This window comes from Medicago truncatula, chromosome 2 (assembly GCF_003473485.1).
Source record: "Medicago truncatula cultivar Jemalong A17 chromosome 2, MtrunA17r5.0-ANR, whole genome shotgun sequence".
Classification (NCBI taxonomy): domain Eukaryota; kingdom Viridiplantae; phylum Streptophyta; class Magnoliopsida; order Fabales; family Fabaceae; genus Medicago; species Medicago truncatula.
Genome location: NC_053043.1, coordinates 14,223,630 through 14,237,054, shown reverse-complemented (window position 1 = coordinate 14,237,054; position 13,425 = coordinate 14,223,630). Strand labels below are relative to the sequence as shown.

The window sequence follows — 13,425 nt, the reverse complement described above, 5'->3', positions numbered from 1 at the left end:
TCAACGTTACACTTCATACGACCATGCTCGGGAGGCTGCCATCGCTGCTATGATAATTTGATTCGTTGTTTGTCGGTATTCAAATATATGGCATTTAACTCCTTACTTTATTTAATCTTTTAGTTCAACCAAGTGAACTATTTATCCCCTTTTGTTATCAAAATAACTAGTATTAAGATCTCGATAATGTATAACTTTATCAAGAACCTGCTCTCAAATAATTATAGAATGACATTTTAAAAAAAGTTTGACATAGTTAATTTATACTTGGGCGTTTATTATTTTGTGAATTTGGAACTTATTCTTAGTGCGAGGTTGGAGATCTTACATGATCACGTTTGTTTCAAGTTTTAATGATTTATGTGTCAATGTTTTTTATTCTTTAGAATATGATATACTCATAAATTTATCATTCTTTATTTTCATGTGAGAGAGTGAAACTCTCACATTCTCATGCAAATAAGAGATAATTGCCGATAACTTCTCACTTTTGAACTATTCTAACACTTTATTTTTTAATTTCAAAATTTTAAATTAAATAAAATAAATTTCAAAAATTTTTGACCGACGCAAAAAACATGATTTTCTTGTAGTGTTGAAATGTACATATTTACTTCGAAAATGTGATGTATCCATCAAACCTTACATGCAAAGCTTATACGCACTTTTTAGAGAATACTCACCATCCTTTTCAGCTTTTCAGATCAATTTGTCATCTGACAACCGATCAAACATAAAATGGAATAGCTTGTCGAACCAATTTGATCACGACTTCGCGACTTGCTTTAGAAAGACATTTGCTACTCCAAGAGTTGATTTTCAATCAAACACGAACTTTTATAAAAGAAAAAATTGTTATCTTATCTCGACCAATCATGGACAATAAACCTAAGTATTTGCATGTATCAAAGCACAACCTAAACACACATAATGTTGGTGATAGAATATTGACATTCCTCTTGAAATAAATTTCTAACTTAGGGAGACTAATAACTTGGCTCGACGCTACTTCATATGATGTTAGAATGTTTTTCATGACTTGTGTTTGACTCGCTTCTGCTTGGAAGCAAAAGAAGCAATCATCTGTAAACAAAAGACGTGACTCCGAATGGGAACCGCTACAAACCGTCGTACCTCGAATTTCTCTACGCTCCTCAGAGCACCAAATGAGTGAGCATAGACCATCTACACAGATAATGAAGAGATAAAGGGAGAGATGGTCCCCTTGTCTCAGGGTAGCACTTGGGTGACATAGAGTTGGATGACATTGGCAATCACAATGTCACAATGCTTGTGTTTCTCTCTCTTTCACAAGCATTGTGACATTGTGATTGACCAATGTCACCAATGTCACCGAACTCTATGTCACCAATGTCTGAAGCCACATCTTGGGATCACGAGACCTACCGCTTCATTGTTAACAAGAATCAAGTAATCAACGTATTCCACAAACATAGTCATTCACTGAATCCACCTCGCTCCAAAACCCATTTTACTCATCGGCTCTCGCATATACTCCCAAACTATCATGTCATAAGCTTTAATGATGTCAAGCTTTAGGGCCACACAATTGTCGTTACCTTTAGTCTTTGTCTACATGTAATGAATAACCTCAATAGCCACTATGACATTATAAAAAATGGAGTTCAAAGGAATTAAAAGTTTTGAGAATATCTTATACTAGTACTAATTATTACCCCTTAGCTCTTTAAATGCGTATGCTTTAATTCAGTTTTCCACCACCAAAGTTATTCTCCAAGAAATGTAAATTCCAAGAAGCCATTTGATCAGGTAGAAAAATGAATTAAAACATACGCATTTAAAGAGTAGGGACAATAATTAATACTAGTATATGTTTCTGTTTAAGCTATTCTAAAAACTTTTAATTCCTTACTATCTTCAAATTATTTTTTTTATTTATTATCGTAACTCAATTTTTTTTCTCTTCAATAAATAAGCAAAATGAATTTTTTTTGACGTTAAAATGATTTTGGTATATAACAACATTAATATTACTTTAAAATTTGAAGAAAAAACAAAAACAACAAATAAAAAGCAACAAAACTTTGCTTATAAAAAACACTTAAAATTAGTTAGAAAAAACATCATAATTACTTGTCGAGAAGGAACAACAATGCCGACACTGTTCTGAAACACAAACAATCTTCGCTCTAAGTTGGTAGCTTCTTCCATTTTACCGATTAGGTTCCCGATTCAATTTCCGATTAGGTCAAAATCGACGCCATGGAAGGTAACAAAGACGAAGCTTTACGATGCATTCAAATCGCAGAAGAAGCAATCTCATCAGGTAACAAATCTCGCGCTCTCAAATTCATCAAAATCGCTCAACGCCTCAACCACGATTTACCACTCGATTCCCTCTTCGCCAAATGCGAACACCTTGATTCTCAGTCCACCGCTTCTTCATCCGGCGTCGGTGCATCGCCGGCGAAGGATAGACCAGGAAGAATCAACAAAAACGATGGATTGAATGGTGAGAAGAATTACACGGAGGAGAATGTTAAGTTGATTAGGGAAATTAAAGGGAAAAGTGATTATTATTCGATTTTAGGGTTAGAGAAGAGTTGTTCTGTTGAAGAGATTAGGAAAGCTTATAGGAAATTGTCTTTGAAAGTTCATCCTGATAAGAATAAAGCACCGGGTTCCGAAGATGCGTTTAAGAAAGTTTCTAAGGCTTTTAAGTGTTTGAGTGATGATGGGACTAGAAGGGATTATGATCAAGGAGGGTTAGTTGATGAATTTGATTCTGGTTATGGTCAGAATCATAGTTTTAGGAGAAGGAGGAGACGGGCTGCGACGAGTCATGATATTTTCGAAGATGAATTTGATCCCGATGAGATATTTAGAGCGTTCTTTGGTCAATCGGATGTGTTTGGGGGGAGGAGGAATCATGTTTATAGGACACATGGCGGTGGTGGAATGGGTCATCATCATCATCATCAGAGACCTGAGGTTCAGGGTGGAGGAGGACATCATCTTATGTTGTTGATTCAGCTTCTGCCGTTGTTGATTATTGTTTTGCTTGCTTACTTGCCCTTTTCGGAGCCTGAATATTCGTTGCACAAGAATCAGTCCTACCAGATTCGGAAGGTTACTGAGGATTATGGGGTTGAGTTTTTCGTGAAATCTCAGGCGTTTGACGTTAATTATCCGATTGGAAGTTTGGCTCGCGAGACCATTGAGGATACTGTTATTAAGGATTATAGGAATATGCTTCGTCGTTATTGTCAACTGGAGATTCAGAGGCGTACTTGGAATAGGCATTTGCCTATTCCTCACTGTGATAAGCTAAAAAACTTTGGCGTTGTAGCTTGAAGGTAACCCTTTATTTCGGTGAAGGATGTGTAATATGTTTCATGCACTCAGTTTTATGTTGTTTACTATCGATGGAACGTCTTTTAATGGATTGAAATACTTTTACGTTTATTTTCACTGCCTTTTGTTGGATGCTGATCATGTTGAACTGAAAACAGTTTTAAATTAATAAAACCCTTTATCCCGTGTTATATTACTGCTCGATAAATTAATGGGGAGTGTGCAGTAAGTTTTCTATGGATGAGATAAGAGAAATCACACCGGTGCTTTCTGTACCAAGGTTTCAGATATATTTATACACTTACTGGATGTGGTTACTTTTCTCGTTGACATGACAGTTGTATTTGTATCCCACTAAATACAACTCTAATTAGGTTATGCCAGTGAAAGTGGTTGTCAAATTTAGCTCTCTATAGCGAAGTTTCATTTGACAATCTAGATTTTGTAAAGGTGAATTGCTCAAGTGAGTTTTACTCTTCATATTGACATATCTCCTACAACAACGGCATTCTCATTTCTTCATGCAGATCTGATTTGTTTATTTAAATATTAGTAAATGTTTAATGTCATGTTCCGGTAATTTGCTTCTGTTAAGATATTAGGAACTCTTGGGGTATATCTTTGCTTTCTGTTAGGATATTAGGGGGTATGTTAATTTGCTTTCTGTAAGGATGTTAGGACAACTCATTTATACTCTTTTTTAATATTATTTTTTAAGTTATGTTATTTTTGAATTCTGTTTTATAATTTTGTAGTTATGTGGTTGCAACTTATGCTATTTTATATCGATCGGTTTCATTGTTGTTCACTTTTTTGTATTTTATTTTTATTTCTGATGCTTTTTTGTGTCAACTTATATATGGGACAACACTGGTTTAAGAGAGGGCAAGAGGTAGGGCTGAAGTGGAGGTACTGGGGCTATCCCAAAAGCAAGGGGGGAAGAATCAAGAATTCTGCAAAGGGGGTCTGACTTTAAGACAGAGAGTTAAACTGGGAAATTAGTTATTGGACTCTTGAAGACAGAGAGTTAAATGGGGAAATTAATCAAACAAGTGTACTTTTAGATTGACCCAAGTCTGAATAGAAAGGGGGGCCCCAACACAATCATGCCTCAGCAATAGTAGAATGGGATTGCTACATAGATGATCACTCAATGGCAGCCCTTAAAGATAGATCTTGGATGCACTATTGAGTTGAGCATGAAGAGATCTTGGATGAATTGCACATTAATTTCAGAGATATGTTTATGATATTTTCAGTTTTAAATTCGAGGATAAGGTTGAATTTCAGGGTTGAGGTATTGTAAGGAAAGAACAGAAGAGGATGCAAAAGTAGTTAGGGAAGCTAGATGGGGGGGTTAATTAGTAACAGTGATCGGGGGAATGCAGGGGAAGAATGATCATTTCGTACATTTTATGGCTAGTGAGGAAAAGTAATTATCATCTGAAGGAAAAACCTTTGGGGGGAATTATATATCTCTATTTTTTTGTTCAATTCCCAGCAATAGACTTGCTATATCCTTTTGGTTCTTTCCATCTTTGTTTCCTTATTGGTTCTTTCCATCTTTGTTTCCTTACAATTTCTTGGGGTTCGTAACACCTTACCTATAGAACTTTACCTAATTCTTTTTCTCCCTGTCTGTTAATTTGCCATTGAAATCCTACTTTGTCACCAACATGCTCTGCTTTGTTTTGAACTTTTGTTGGGATTCCTGTACAAGCCATGGCAATTGCAAATTCTCAACCCTGTCCCAAATGAAAATTAAAAGATTAAATGAACATTCTCAATATATATTATGAGTTTAGAAAAGTATTGCTAGGGAAAAAGGATATCTGATAGGAAGAATAAAGGGGAGACAAACAAAACTAGCATATTTCATCAGCTCTTAAGTTACATAGTTTCAATTGTACATGTAATATATATGTGATTCAGTGTTGGGAAGTAAAGAACCGTCAATAAAGTAAACGTGGTGTCACAAAGATGAGAATGTTACGATAGACGAGTAGTTACAAAGGACAAGATAAGATTATAAATACAATATTTGAGAGGGCATTGAGATGGTTCCCGTGGTAGAAAAATGGCAGAGTCTCGTCTCTGGGATCCTAATAGATAGGGAGAGACCAAGAAAATTTATAGGCCAAACTGCCAAATCATTGAGAGAAGATGAGGTAAATGGTTTTATTTTTGATTCAGTACATGACAAAACATTATGACATCGTTTGATTCATATAGCTAAGCTAACCCTGCCTAGTCAGAAATACCTTGGTGGTGGTTGCTTGGCGTTTAAAGTAGTCACCAAGTTAGGGTGGTTTAGTTGGACATATAAACAGGGGAATGCAAGGATAGAGGGACCATTCTGAATTGTTGGCTTTAGAATTGAGCATTTGCTTATTGCCTAAAGAGGAGACACTTAGAAGTCTCCAATAGCAGATTCATTCTGGTTCTTTCTATCTTTCATTTAATTCTTCTACCCTGGCCGTTGGTTGAGTTGTAACATATTTCTTTTAGCATATTGTGCTGTTTCTCAGTTCTCTTCTTCTCCTGTTCTTTTCTTGCAGCAAAAGTGACTTCACGGATATCGTGTGCTTGGCTTGAGGAGTTTTGTATCAATTGCTCAGCTTTATTCTTCAGGATGGATAATAGGAGTAACCCTTGTCGCAAGCGAAATGCTACATTAGTATCTGGCTATCTGCCAGTCAAGTGCCATGCTGACCTTGCTGTGATGTATTTTTGATAAATATGCATAAAAAATGTGTTTCTTATTGTTGAAGGGATATTTGGATGGGATTATCTGTTATGCTATAACGGGTTACCGATTGTGGAGAAGATGACATCAAATAATTGAACAAATCGTGAGTATCAGTAGCAAGGTTCTTGCAAGCTCGTGAGTCGGGCTTATACTGTAATATTTTTGAGGGGAACAACTTAAATACAGTTGACATATGCTTATTACTCGATTGAAAACAAAAATTTGAAAGCAATCTATTGTTACATTCAAATGAATGAATATTCCTTCTTGTGAGGAAGCCATACAATCATTGAATTGAAGTTGATTTTTGACATAGTTATGTGTATCGTCGCTCTTCCTGTCTGGTAAGGTGGTTAACTTTTGGTCTATGGTGAGTTGTAACTCGTAGCATCGTTCCACTGATAAAGAACTGACACAATTATAATTTAACACGATTTGCTTACCCATACAATCTCTTACCCTTACGTGCATTTCACCACCTCAAATTTCTTGAGAAGTAATTGGACTTGCTGACTCCAGATACCTTGCACTTATCCTTTCTTACCAAATTTTAATACCTTTGGTATACTGATTCAACTAAAAAAGACTTAGATCTGTCCAAAAAAAAAAAAAACTAAAAAAACTTGGTGACTTTCGTATGTAGGCATGAGAAGGGGTGATTTTGTGGTTTATTGATGATGTTTGGATACATTGATGTCATGCTACTATGTATATTTTTTTTCTTTCAAAATTTCAGTAGTGGAGGGCATAGAAAATAAGAAATGTAGGTGATCCACTCTTCACTTCAATAATGCTCAAATAACATATAGTGCCGACACATTGAAAATATACACTCGTGTTTATGTTAATTATTTTATATAAAAAAAGTTCCAAAGGAAGGAATAAGCCAAAGTAATCAAACAGTACTCAAAAGGACTTTCCTCCTGGTGTTTGTCATGTCGAACCGAACTATATGGCTAAGACAGTTTTGGACTTTTAGTGAACTCCCCAAATCTCTAGTAGAAAAACAAAAGATTTTACATGATTTGTCAAACATGTTTGTTTATGCAAGTATAAAAACAAGAATGAAATTCAATAGAATGACAAGTATAGGGAAACACATGATGTTGTTTGTTCGTTAGAAAGCTCAGGGACCCTGAGTCAGGGCAAAGCATTTTATTGATTTTGTCTCCTTGCTGACTTTTTCGCTTAACTTGTGATTTCAACATTAACACATGAACTGCCCAACACAACATCACTGCTGCATACAATAATGTGGGATGTCATAGCAGAACAATCATTCAATCAATCTAGTGGTGATTTCGTATGTACAAACAAGTTTTATATGAATTCGTTGTTTTCTACCAAGATATTGTTTTTGTCAATATGTAGTAAGTTCAGAGATATAAGAAGGCATTCAGACAAAGATCACACTCTAAGGTCAATAGTCAGGTGTGTGCTTCAAATCAAGGATGATTCATATATTTTTAGATATTTTATTTTATTTTAGAACCACATAAATGAGGAGTGAATAAGCTTTTTCGTCCTTCAATTTGTATGCACCGGACAATTTCGTCCTCAAATTATTCGAAATAGCTAAAATGTCCATGAATTTTACAAACGCCGTCCAATTTCATCCCTTCTCATACCTACTGTCCAGAACCTCAGCTTCACGTGCAAGAAGCTCAATCAAATGAAATAATTTTACAAAGTTCAAGAACACAGACTTAAGTAGATTATTTTGGGCCAACACAAGGCACAATAAACTGAGTTTCAAAAGCTGGAAATGTAATATGAAGAAAGTTTGCATGAAGCAGTGTTTTGAGATTCTATTACAGCTAGGCAGCAAGCTTGCAGAATCTAATGGTTTAACCAATTCAATCAACATTGTTAAAGTCAACTAGCAAGCATAAGCTTAAGTGGTACAGTAAAATGCCAACACATAAGAAAGAAACTAAGTAGGCCATAAAATGCTTTAGCCTAATGCAAAAGCACCCTAAAATCTAATTTAAAACATTGACCAATCTACTTCTTTCATAAATGGCAGAGGTGTATATGCTGCATATTTAAGCCAATTCAACAAGCTTTGCTCATTTCCCAGTCCTTGTAATGCTACAAACATTTCCCTCGCAGGCTTAAACAACATCAGTTGACAACATCGGGAATGCCAATCAAGATCGATCCCAATGACCTCTATGCAATTAAGCTCAGCGATCACTTCAGGAATAGATGTCGCAGGTACTATCAGTGCCTTCATAGCAGCTGTGCGCGACTCACACACGGATGCAATTCTACTCAATGCATCAGCTATCCTTTCTGCATCAGAAACCTTGATATTTTTTTTCTTCTCAGTTCTATCAAAAGATCCAACCCTTCGCCTCTTCATGCTACATGTATCACTAACATTTCCACGGGATGTGCTAAAATTTATATCTTGAAAATAAGCACCAACTCCAGCAATAGCACCTTCCAATAAATCGGTATCCCCGTATCCTTCCTCGATATCTATACCACCACTCTCAAAGCATAGGCGATGCACATTGTTATTTTCATCTGTGCCATTAGGTGGTATCCCAGAAGAGGGTACCAATGCAACCTGTCTAGTATCAACCATATCCTTGAACAAAGTAGTTAATTCAATGTAAAATGGAAGTCCCTTTTGCCTAAACTTTCCATACTGTGGATTTTCCTGCGTGTTTATAAACTAATCAACACAATATACTACACACAAAAGTTCACAAAAAGACAACTTAATATTTAAAACTTCATACCAGTTGTTTTTTTCTCCCACCACTCATCAGGCGCATCTACAGCATTCTTTGCACTATCCTGTCCCACAAGTGTCTCCTTGGCAAACAACTTATACCATTCTTGCCATTCTCTCCTAAGATTATACCACTTGTTTGTTAATTGCTTATTTTCATAATCCTTCCCAGTTTTCTCATTAAAGTTAGATAAAACAGATTTCCAGCCTTTCTTTGTAAGGGTTGTTCCATTGCGTTCTCCCTTTTTTGATTTCATCAAGGCATAATTTGATATACAATTTGACTGTATTGACATCCCATTCAGCCTTTGGTCTTACACCTCCTTTATCTACAATGTCTTTCCTCTTCATGTTACTCATTGTCCTGAAGCAAACCAAAATAAGCACGTCCTTAGGTTAACATATATAGCAAACTCATCAAGCAAAAAACACAACCTTGGTACAAGAAAGAACAATAATTGCCTACTAAATGATTTGGTTTATCTTCAATATAAGGCCTATTTACTTCAACTAATAATCATAAGACAATATAGTTCTAATATTATTACTCACAATATCTTTTACGATTTTTGAAACCAAATCTAGCATTTCAGAAATTTTGAAAAATATAAAACCATTGTTTCTGAAAATGCATTCTTTCAAGCTTGTCTTGCATATTCTCTCTATACAATTGTTACTGCATAAGCTTTTCATCTCCTTGTTTGCAATTTTAAATGAACAAATATTTTTTGATAATGTCACAAACTATAAAAGGTTAAATTATTACTATTATCATCATACCCTGTCCCTAATTGGTCAACAAAAATTGAGGTCTTCCGTCCAAAATTTGAGCCAAACACATCAACTTTATCGGACCTATTTTTGCTTAAAATTAGGGCTGAATGGAGTACAATACTTATTGTTTGGATAAACAGCTTATTTGTAGCTTATAGCACAATAAACACTTATGCATAAACTATTTCTTTAGTTGAAGATAAAATAAAGTTAAACTGTTTTGGTATAAACAATAAGTTGTTTCTCAAAATCTATCTAAGAACTTATGAAAATAAGCTGAAAAGAGCTTATAAACAATGTCATAAGCCGTTTTCCCAAACAGTCTCACAAAACTTATGTTAGTAGATAAGGTGAAATAAGCTAATCTAAAGAGGCCCTTAAGCAATGAAGAAGCCCTTTTGATTAGAATAATACTCTTACTCTAATGAGTACATGAATAAGTAAAAAAACAGTGTTTACTACCCTAATAATCTTGATGTTGAAAAAATGAAGAGAGGGAAGAAAAGGTTTACCTGATGTTACAACTTCCGAGCTTGGGAAGAATGGATCTCGGCCGCAAGTGAAGAGAAGAGAGAGAAATAAGAGGCTAGGGTTTGGGAATGAAAAGAAGTGATTACATGAAACGCATAGTTGCATTTGTTGAGACGCATTTTTGCCTCCAAAAGTGATTCTGAGGGAACGCCAAACCAAACAACAATGTTGTTTTTGATTTCAAGGTGGAGTGGAGGGAACTCCTCCACGTGACTTTGCAATGCTCACGTGTGGAGATTTATGTCTAAATTGAAGATTTTTATTAGTATTTCTTTAATAGAAGAGGGCTCGAAAAAAAAAATACACTATAGTTAATTAAGTGAGGTGTTGTCACATGAACATAATCAGCTAAATGATGTGAACTAATCTGGATATGATGTTGTTCATAGATAATCAAGGTATGACAAATTTCACCTAATAATTGATTATCCATAAAAGAATCGTTGATTATCTAGAGCATTCGTAGAAGAATCGTTTCTTTAAAGGTATGACAAATTCGAACATTTCAATTATCTTTATCAAACTTAAAATTAGACACCACTACTTTTAAATCTAAATTAAGCTCCATTTTATAAAATCCACGCTCTATAGCTATCTTTAAACCTTTAAAAAAAATTCCACATAACTCTGCTACAAACACACTACACACTCCCTAAAGCTTTGAAAATCCACAAATTCACTCACCTCTATCATTACAAAAAATTCTTACACAATCGGACACACTATTACCTCTAGTAGCTCCATTCATATTTAGGCGAACCCATCCTATTGCTGGCAGTTTTCACCTAATGTTCTCTTTTATGAAAGTATTATTATCCATAACTTGTTGCTTGTATTCACTTAATGTGTAACAATTTGGCGATTTTAGTCTCACAACTTTTAAAATAACCATTTTGGCCCCCAACATTAGCTCCCTTTTGTAAAAGTGACATCCCTAGTGATTTTGACCCAGACCACGTTGGTGTTGGGGTTCAAAAACACCTATTTGTGTAAGCTGGTGAGCCAAAGTGCAATTCAACCAAATAATAACATACACATGTGACATCGGAGTCATTAAAATTGGTGTCCACATATCCCTTGACCTAATCAAAGTCAAGGGAGATGTCACTTTTACAAATTGGGATATAGTTGGGGCTAGAAGTGCTATTTTGAAAGAAAATCGTCAATTTATAGAAATTCGATCATTGATACTGAGATTGCATTTGTGAGTTATGCACATTTGTTCTGATAAATAGTTGGTTCAAAGCTTGCCTACCATTCTATTTGGGGATGAGTGAAAATTTAACTCATTAAGTAAAAGTTCAAATCGTGAGACACCTTTATCTAAAACCATGATATTTCTGAAATAATGGATTTAGATATATTTGAAATGTTGCAATAGTTAAATAGAAATCTTTAGAGAAAATGTGCAATGCTTTACAATTGAAGCAATGTAATCGGTCATGAACCAACTCTTTCAAAGTGTTGTTTCTCTTCACCAAATGGCATAAGTTTCTCTATAAATAGAGACACTTTGGCAGCAGAAAATAATTCAAAAAAATAGGTACAAAAATCACATTATTGTGAGTCAAAATTATGCTAAAAATAATACTAAATCATTCTTTCTTTTCTCTAGTGCACGAGGAAAATTGAAAGAACTTTATTTTGTAAACTATCATTGATGGATACGTTTGGTGTGAATGTACATGTCAAGTCAGTGATTCTATAGTATCTTGAAGGAGATTCATTGATATACTCTTTTGCATCCAGTTGACATAACCAAAAAAAGAGCTTTTGGCTTTTAGCTTATAGCTTATAAGCTCGTTTGACAAAAAAAGCTCTGTTTGGTAACACTTTTTCACCATGAGCTTATAGCTTATTTCACGAGCTTATAAGCTATTTTTCAGAAGCTATTCCAAGTAGCGTTTGAGCTTATAGCTTATAGCTTCTCACTTTTTCTTCCAATTTTACCCTTATTATTTCATTTAAATTGTATTTTTATCCATTATAATTTTTATAATAAGCTACGTAATAAAGACTACTATCCCTTTATTCCAATTTTTGTATATATATATCAGCTGACCTTTTTTTTTTTTGAAAAAATATATACCTTCGTTTTTTTTTTTACGGAACAAAATACTATTATTCTATTAGTGTTACTTTTTATTTTATTTTTTTGAGGTAAGTGTTATTTTCTTTATTCTCTGTTATTAGTATTACTCTATTAGTGCTACCTTTTTTTTTTTTTTTGAGGTAAATGTTATTTTCTTTATAAAGTATAAACACTTAAATGATAATAAATATAAGATAAAATTTTAGTGAATAAAATTTAATTTAATTTATAATACATAGGATATATTAAATTAATAAATTTAAAGTATTTTTTTAAAGAAAAATTAGTTTACAAAATTACAAATACTTAAATTAATGATATAATTTTTATTATGAATTAAGAATACCCTTTATGTCATTTTACATTTATCAGCTAGTTGAACCGCTATTTTTACCAAACACTTCAGTTAGCTTATAAGCTAAAAGCTATCAGCTAGCTTATCAGCTAAAAGCTATCAGCTAGCTTATCAGCTCAAAGCTATCAGTTAGCTTATCAGCTATCCGCTATTTTTATCAAACAGAGCCTAAATCATTCTTTCTTTTCTCTAGTGCACGAGGGAAATTGAAAGAACTTTATTTTGTAAACCATCATTGATGGATACGTTTGGTGTGAATGTACATGTCAAGTCAGTGATTCTATAGTATCTTGAAGGAGATTCATTGATATACTCTTTTGCATCCAGTTGACATAACTGGTGGGACGAATCGAACCTAAAAGTTAGTTTGTCTAACACACACTTTTAAATTTATGTGCACTTGTCATCATGTTCACCTTCATCATCTTCTTCGAGAGTAAAATAGCCAACCGAATTACTCCATGTGTCCTTTAATATAGAAGCATCTAACCAAAAATCAAGTATTAAGAAATGTTGTTTGAATTATAAAGTTGTCTGAAAAACGTGTGATTATTACTAAATTTCCCTTATGTAAAAATATATTTAATGTTTCAAGACAATTGATATTAATAAAGAGTATAATTGGGGAAAAAAGTAATAAATACATCTATAAATTTATAGATTCTTTTAAAAAAAAAATCTATAAATTTATAGATGTCTTATATTAGAAGAACATTATACTTTTGTTAAATGATCTTATAATTAAATACGAAAGGAGTATCACGATGATCCAGTCGCATCCTTGCCTAGATGTCTATTTTTATGTTAGCCCCAGTCTATGTCGATGAAGCCAGAAAATGCTCGTA

At 34.0% G+C, this 13,425-nt stretch overlaps 2 protein-coding genes across 3 annotated transcripts; one reads left to right on the top strand and one right to left on the bottom strand.

Moving 5' to 3' along the window:
• Positions 1-2,089: 2,089 nt before the first annotated feature.
• LOC25488116 (chaperone protein dnaJ 49) lies at positions 2,090-6,400 on the top strand. 2 transcript variants are annotated; one of them, XR_005644090.1, is made up of 2 exons: positions 2,090-5,504; positions 5,895-6,400. XR_005644090.1 is itself a non-coding variant. In XM_013607776.3 (2 exons), exon 1 carries the CDS (start codon positions 2,245-2,247, stop codon positions 3,334-3,336), a length of 1,092 nt encoding a protein of 363 aa, XP_013463230.1. In that variant the 5' UTR covers positions 2,091-2,244; the 3' UTR covers positions 3,337-3,338; positions 5,895-6,384. The 2 variants fall into 2 exon arrangements, 1 of the variants encoding a protein (XP_013463230.1); XM_013607776.3 differs by having other exon boundaries at positions 2,091-3,338; positions 5,895-6,384.
• A 1,426-nt stretch (positions 6,401-7,826) lies between these two features.
• Positions 7,827-10,346, bottom strand: LOC25488114 (uncharacterized). Its single transcript, XM_013607774.3, has 3 exons — positions 10,115-10,346; positions 8,836-9,192; positions 7,827-8,753 (listed from the first exon to the last, which is right to left on the bottom strand). The coding sequence occupies exons 2-3, from the start codon at positions 8,869-8,871 to the stop codon at positions 8,073-8,075; spliced, it is 717 nt and encodes a 238-aa protein (XP_013463228.1). The 5' UTR covers positions 8,872-9,192; positions 10,115-10,346; the 3' UTR covers positions 7,827-8,072.
• Positions 10,347-13,425: the final 3,079 nt, after the last annotated feature.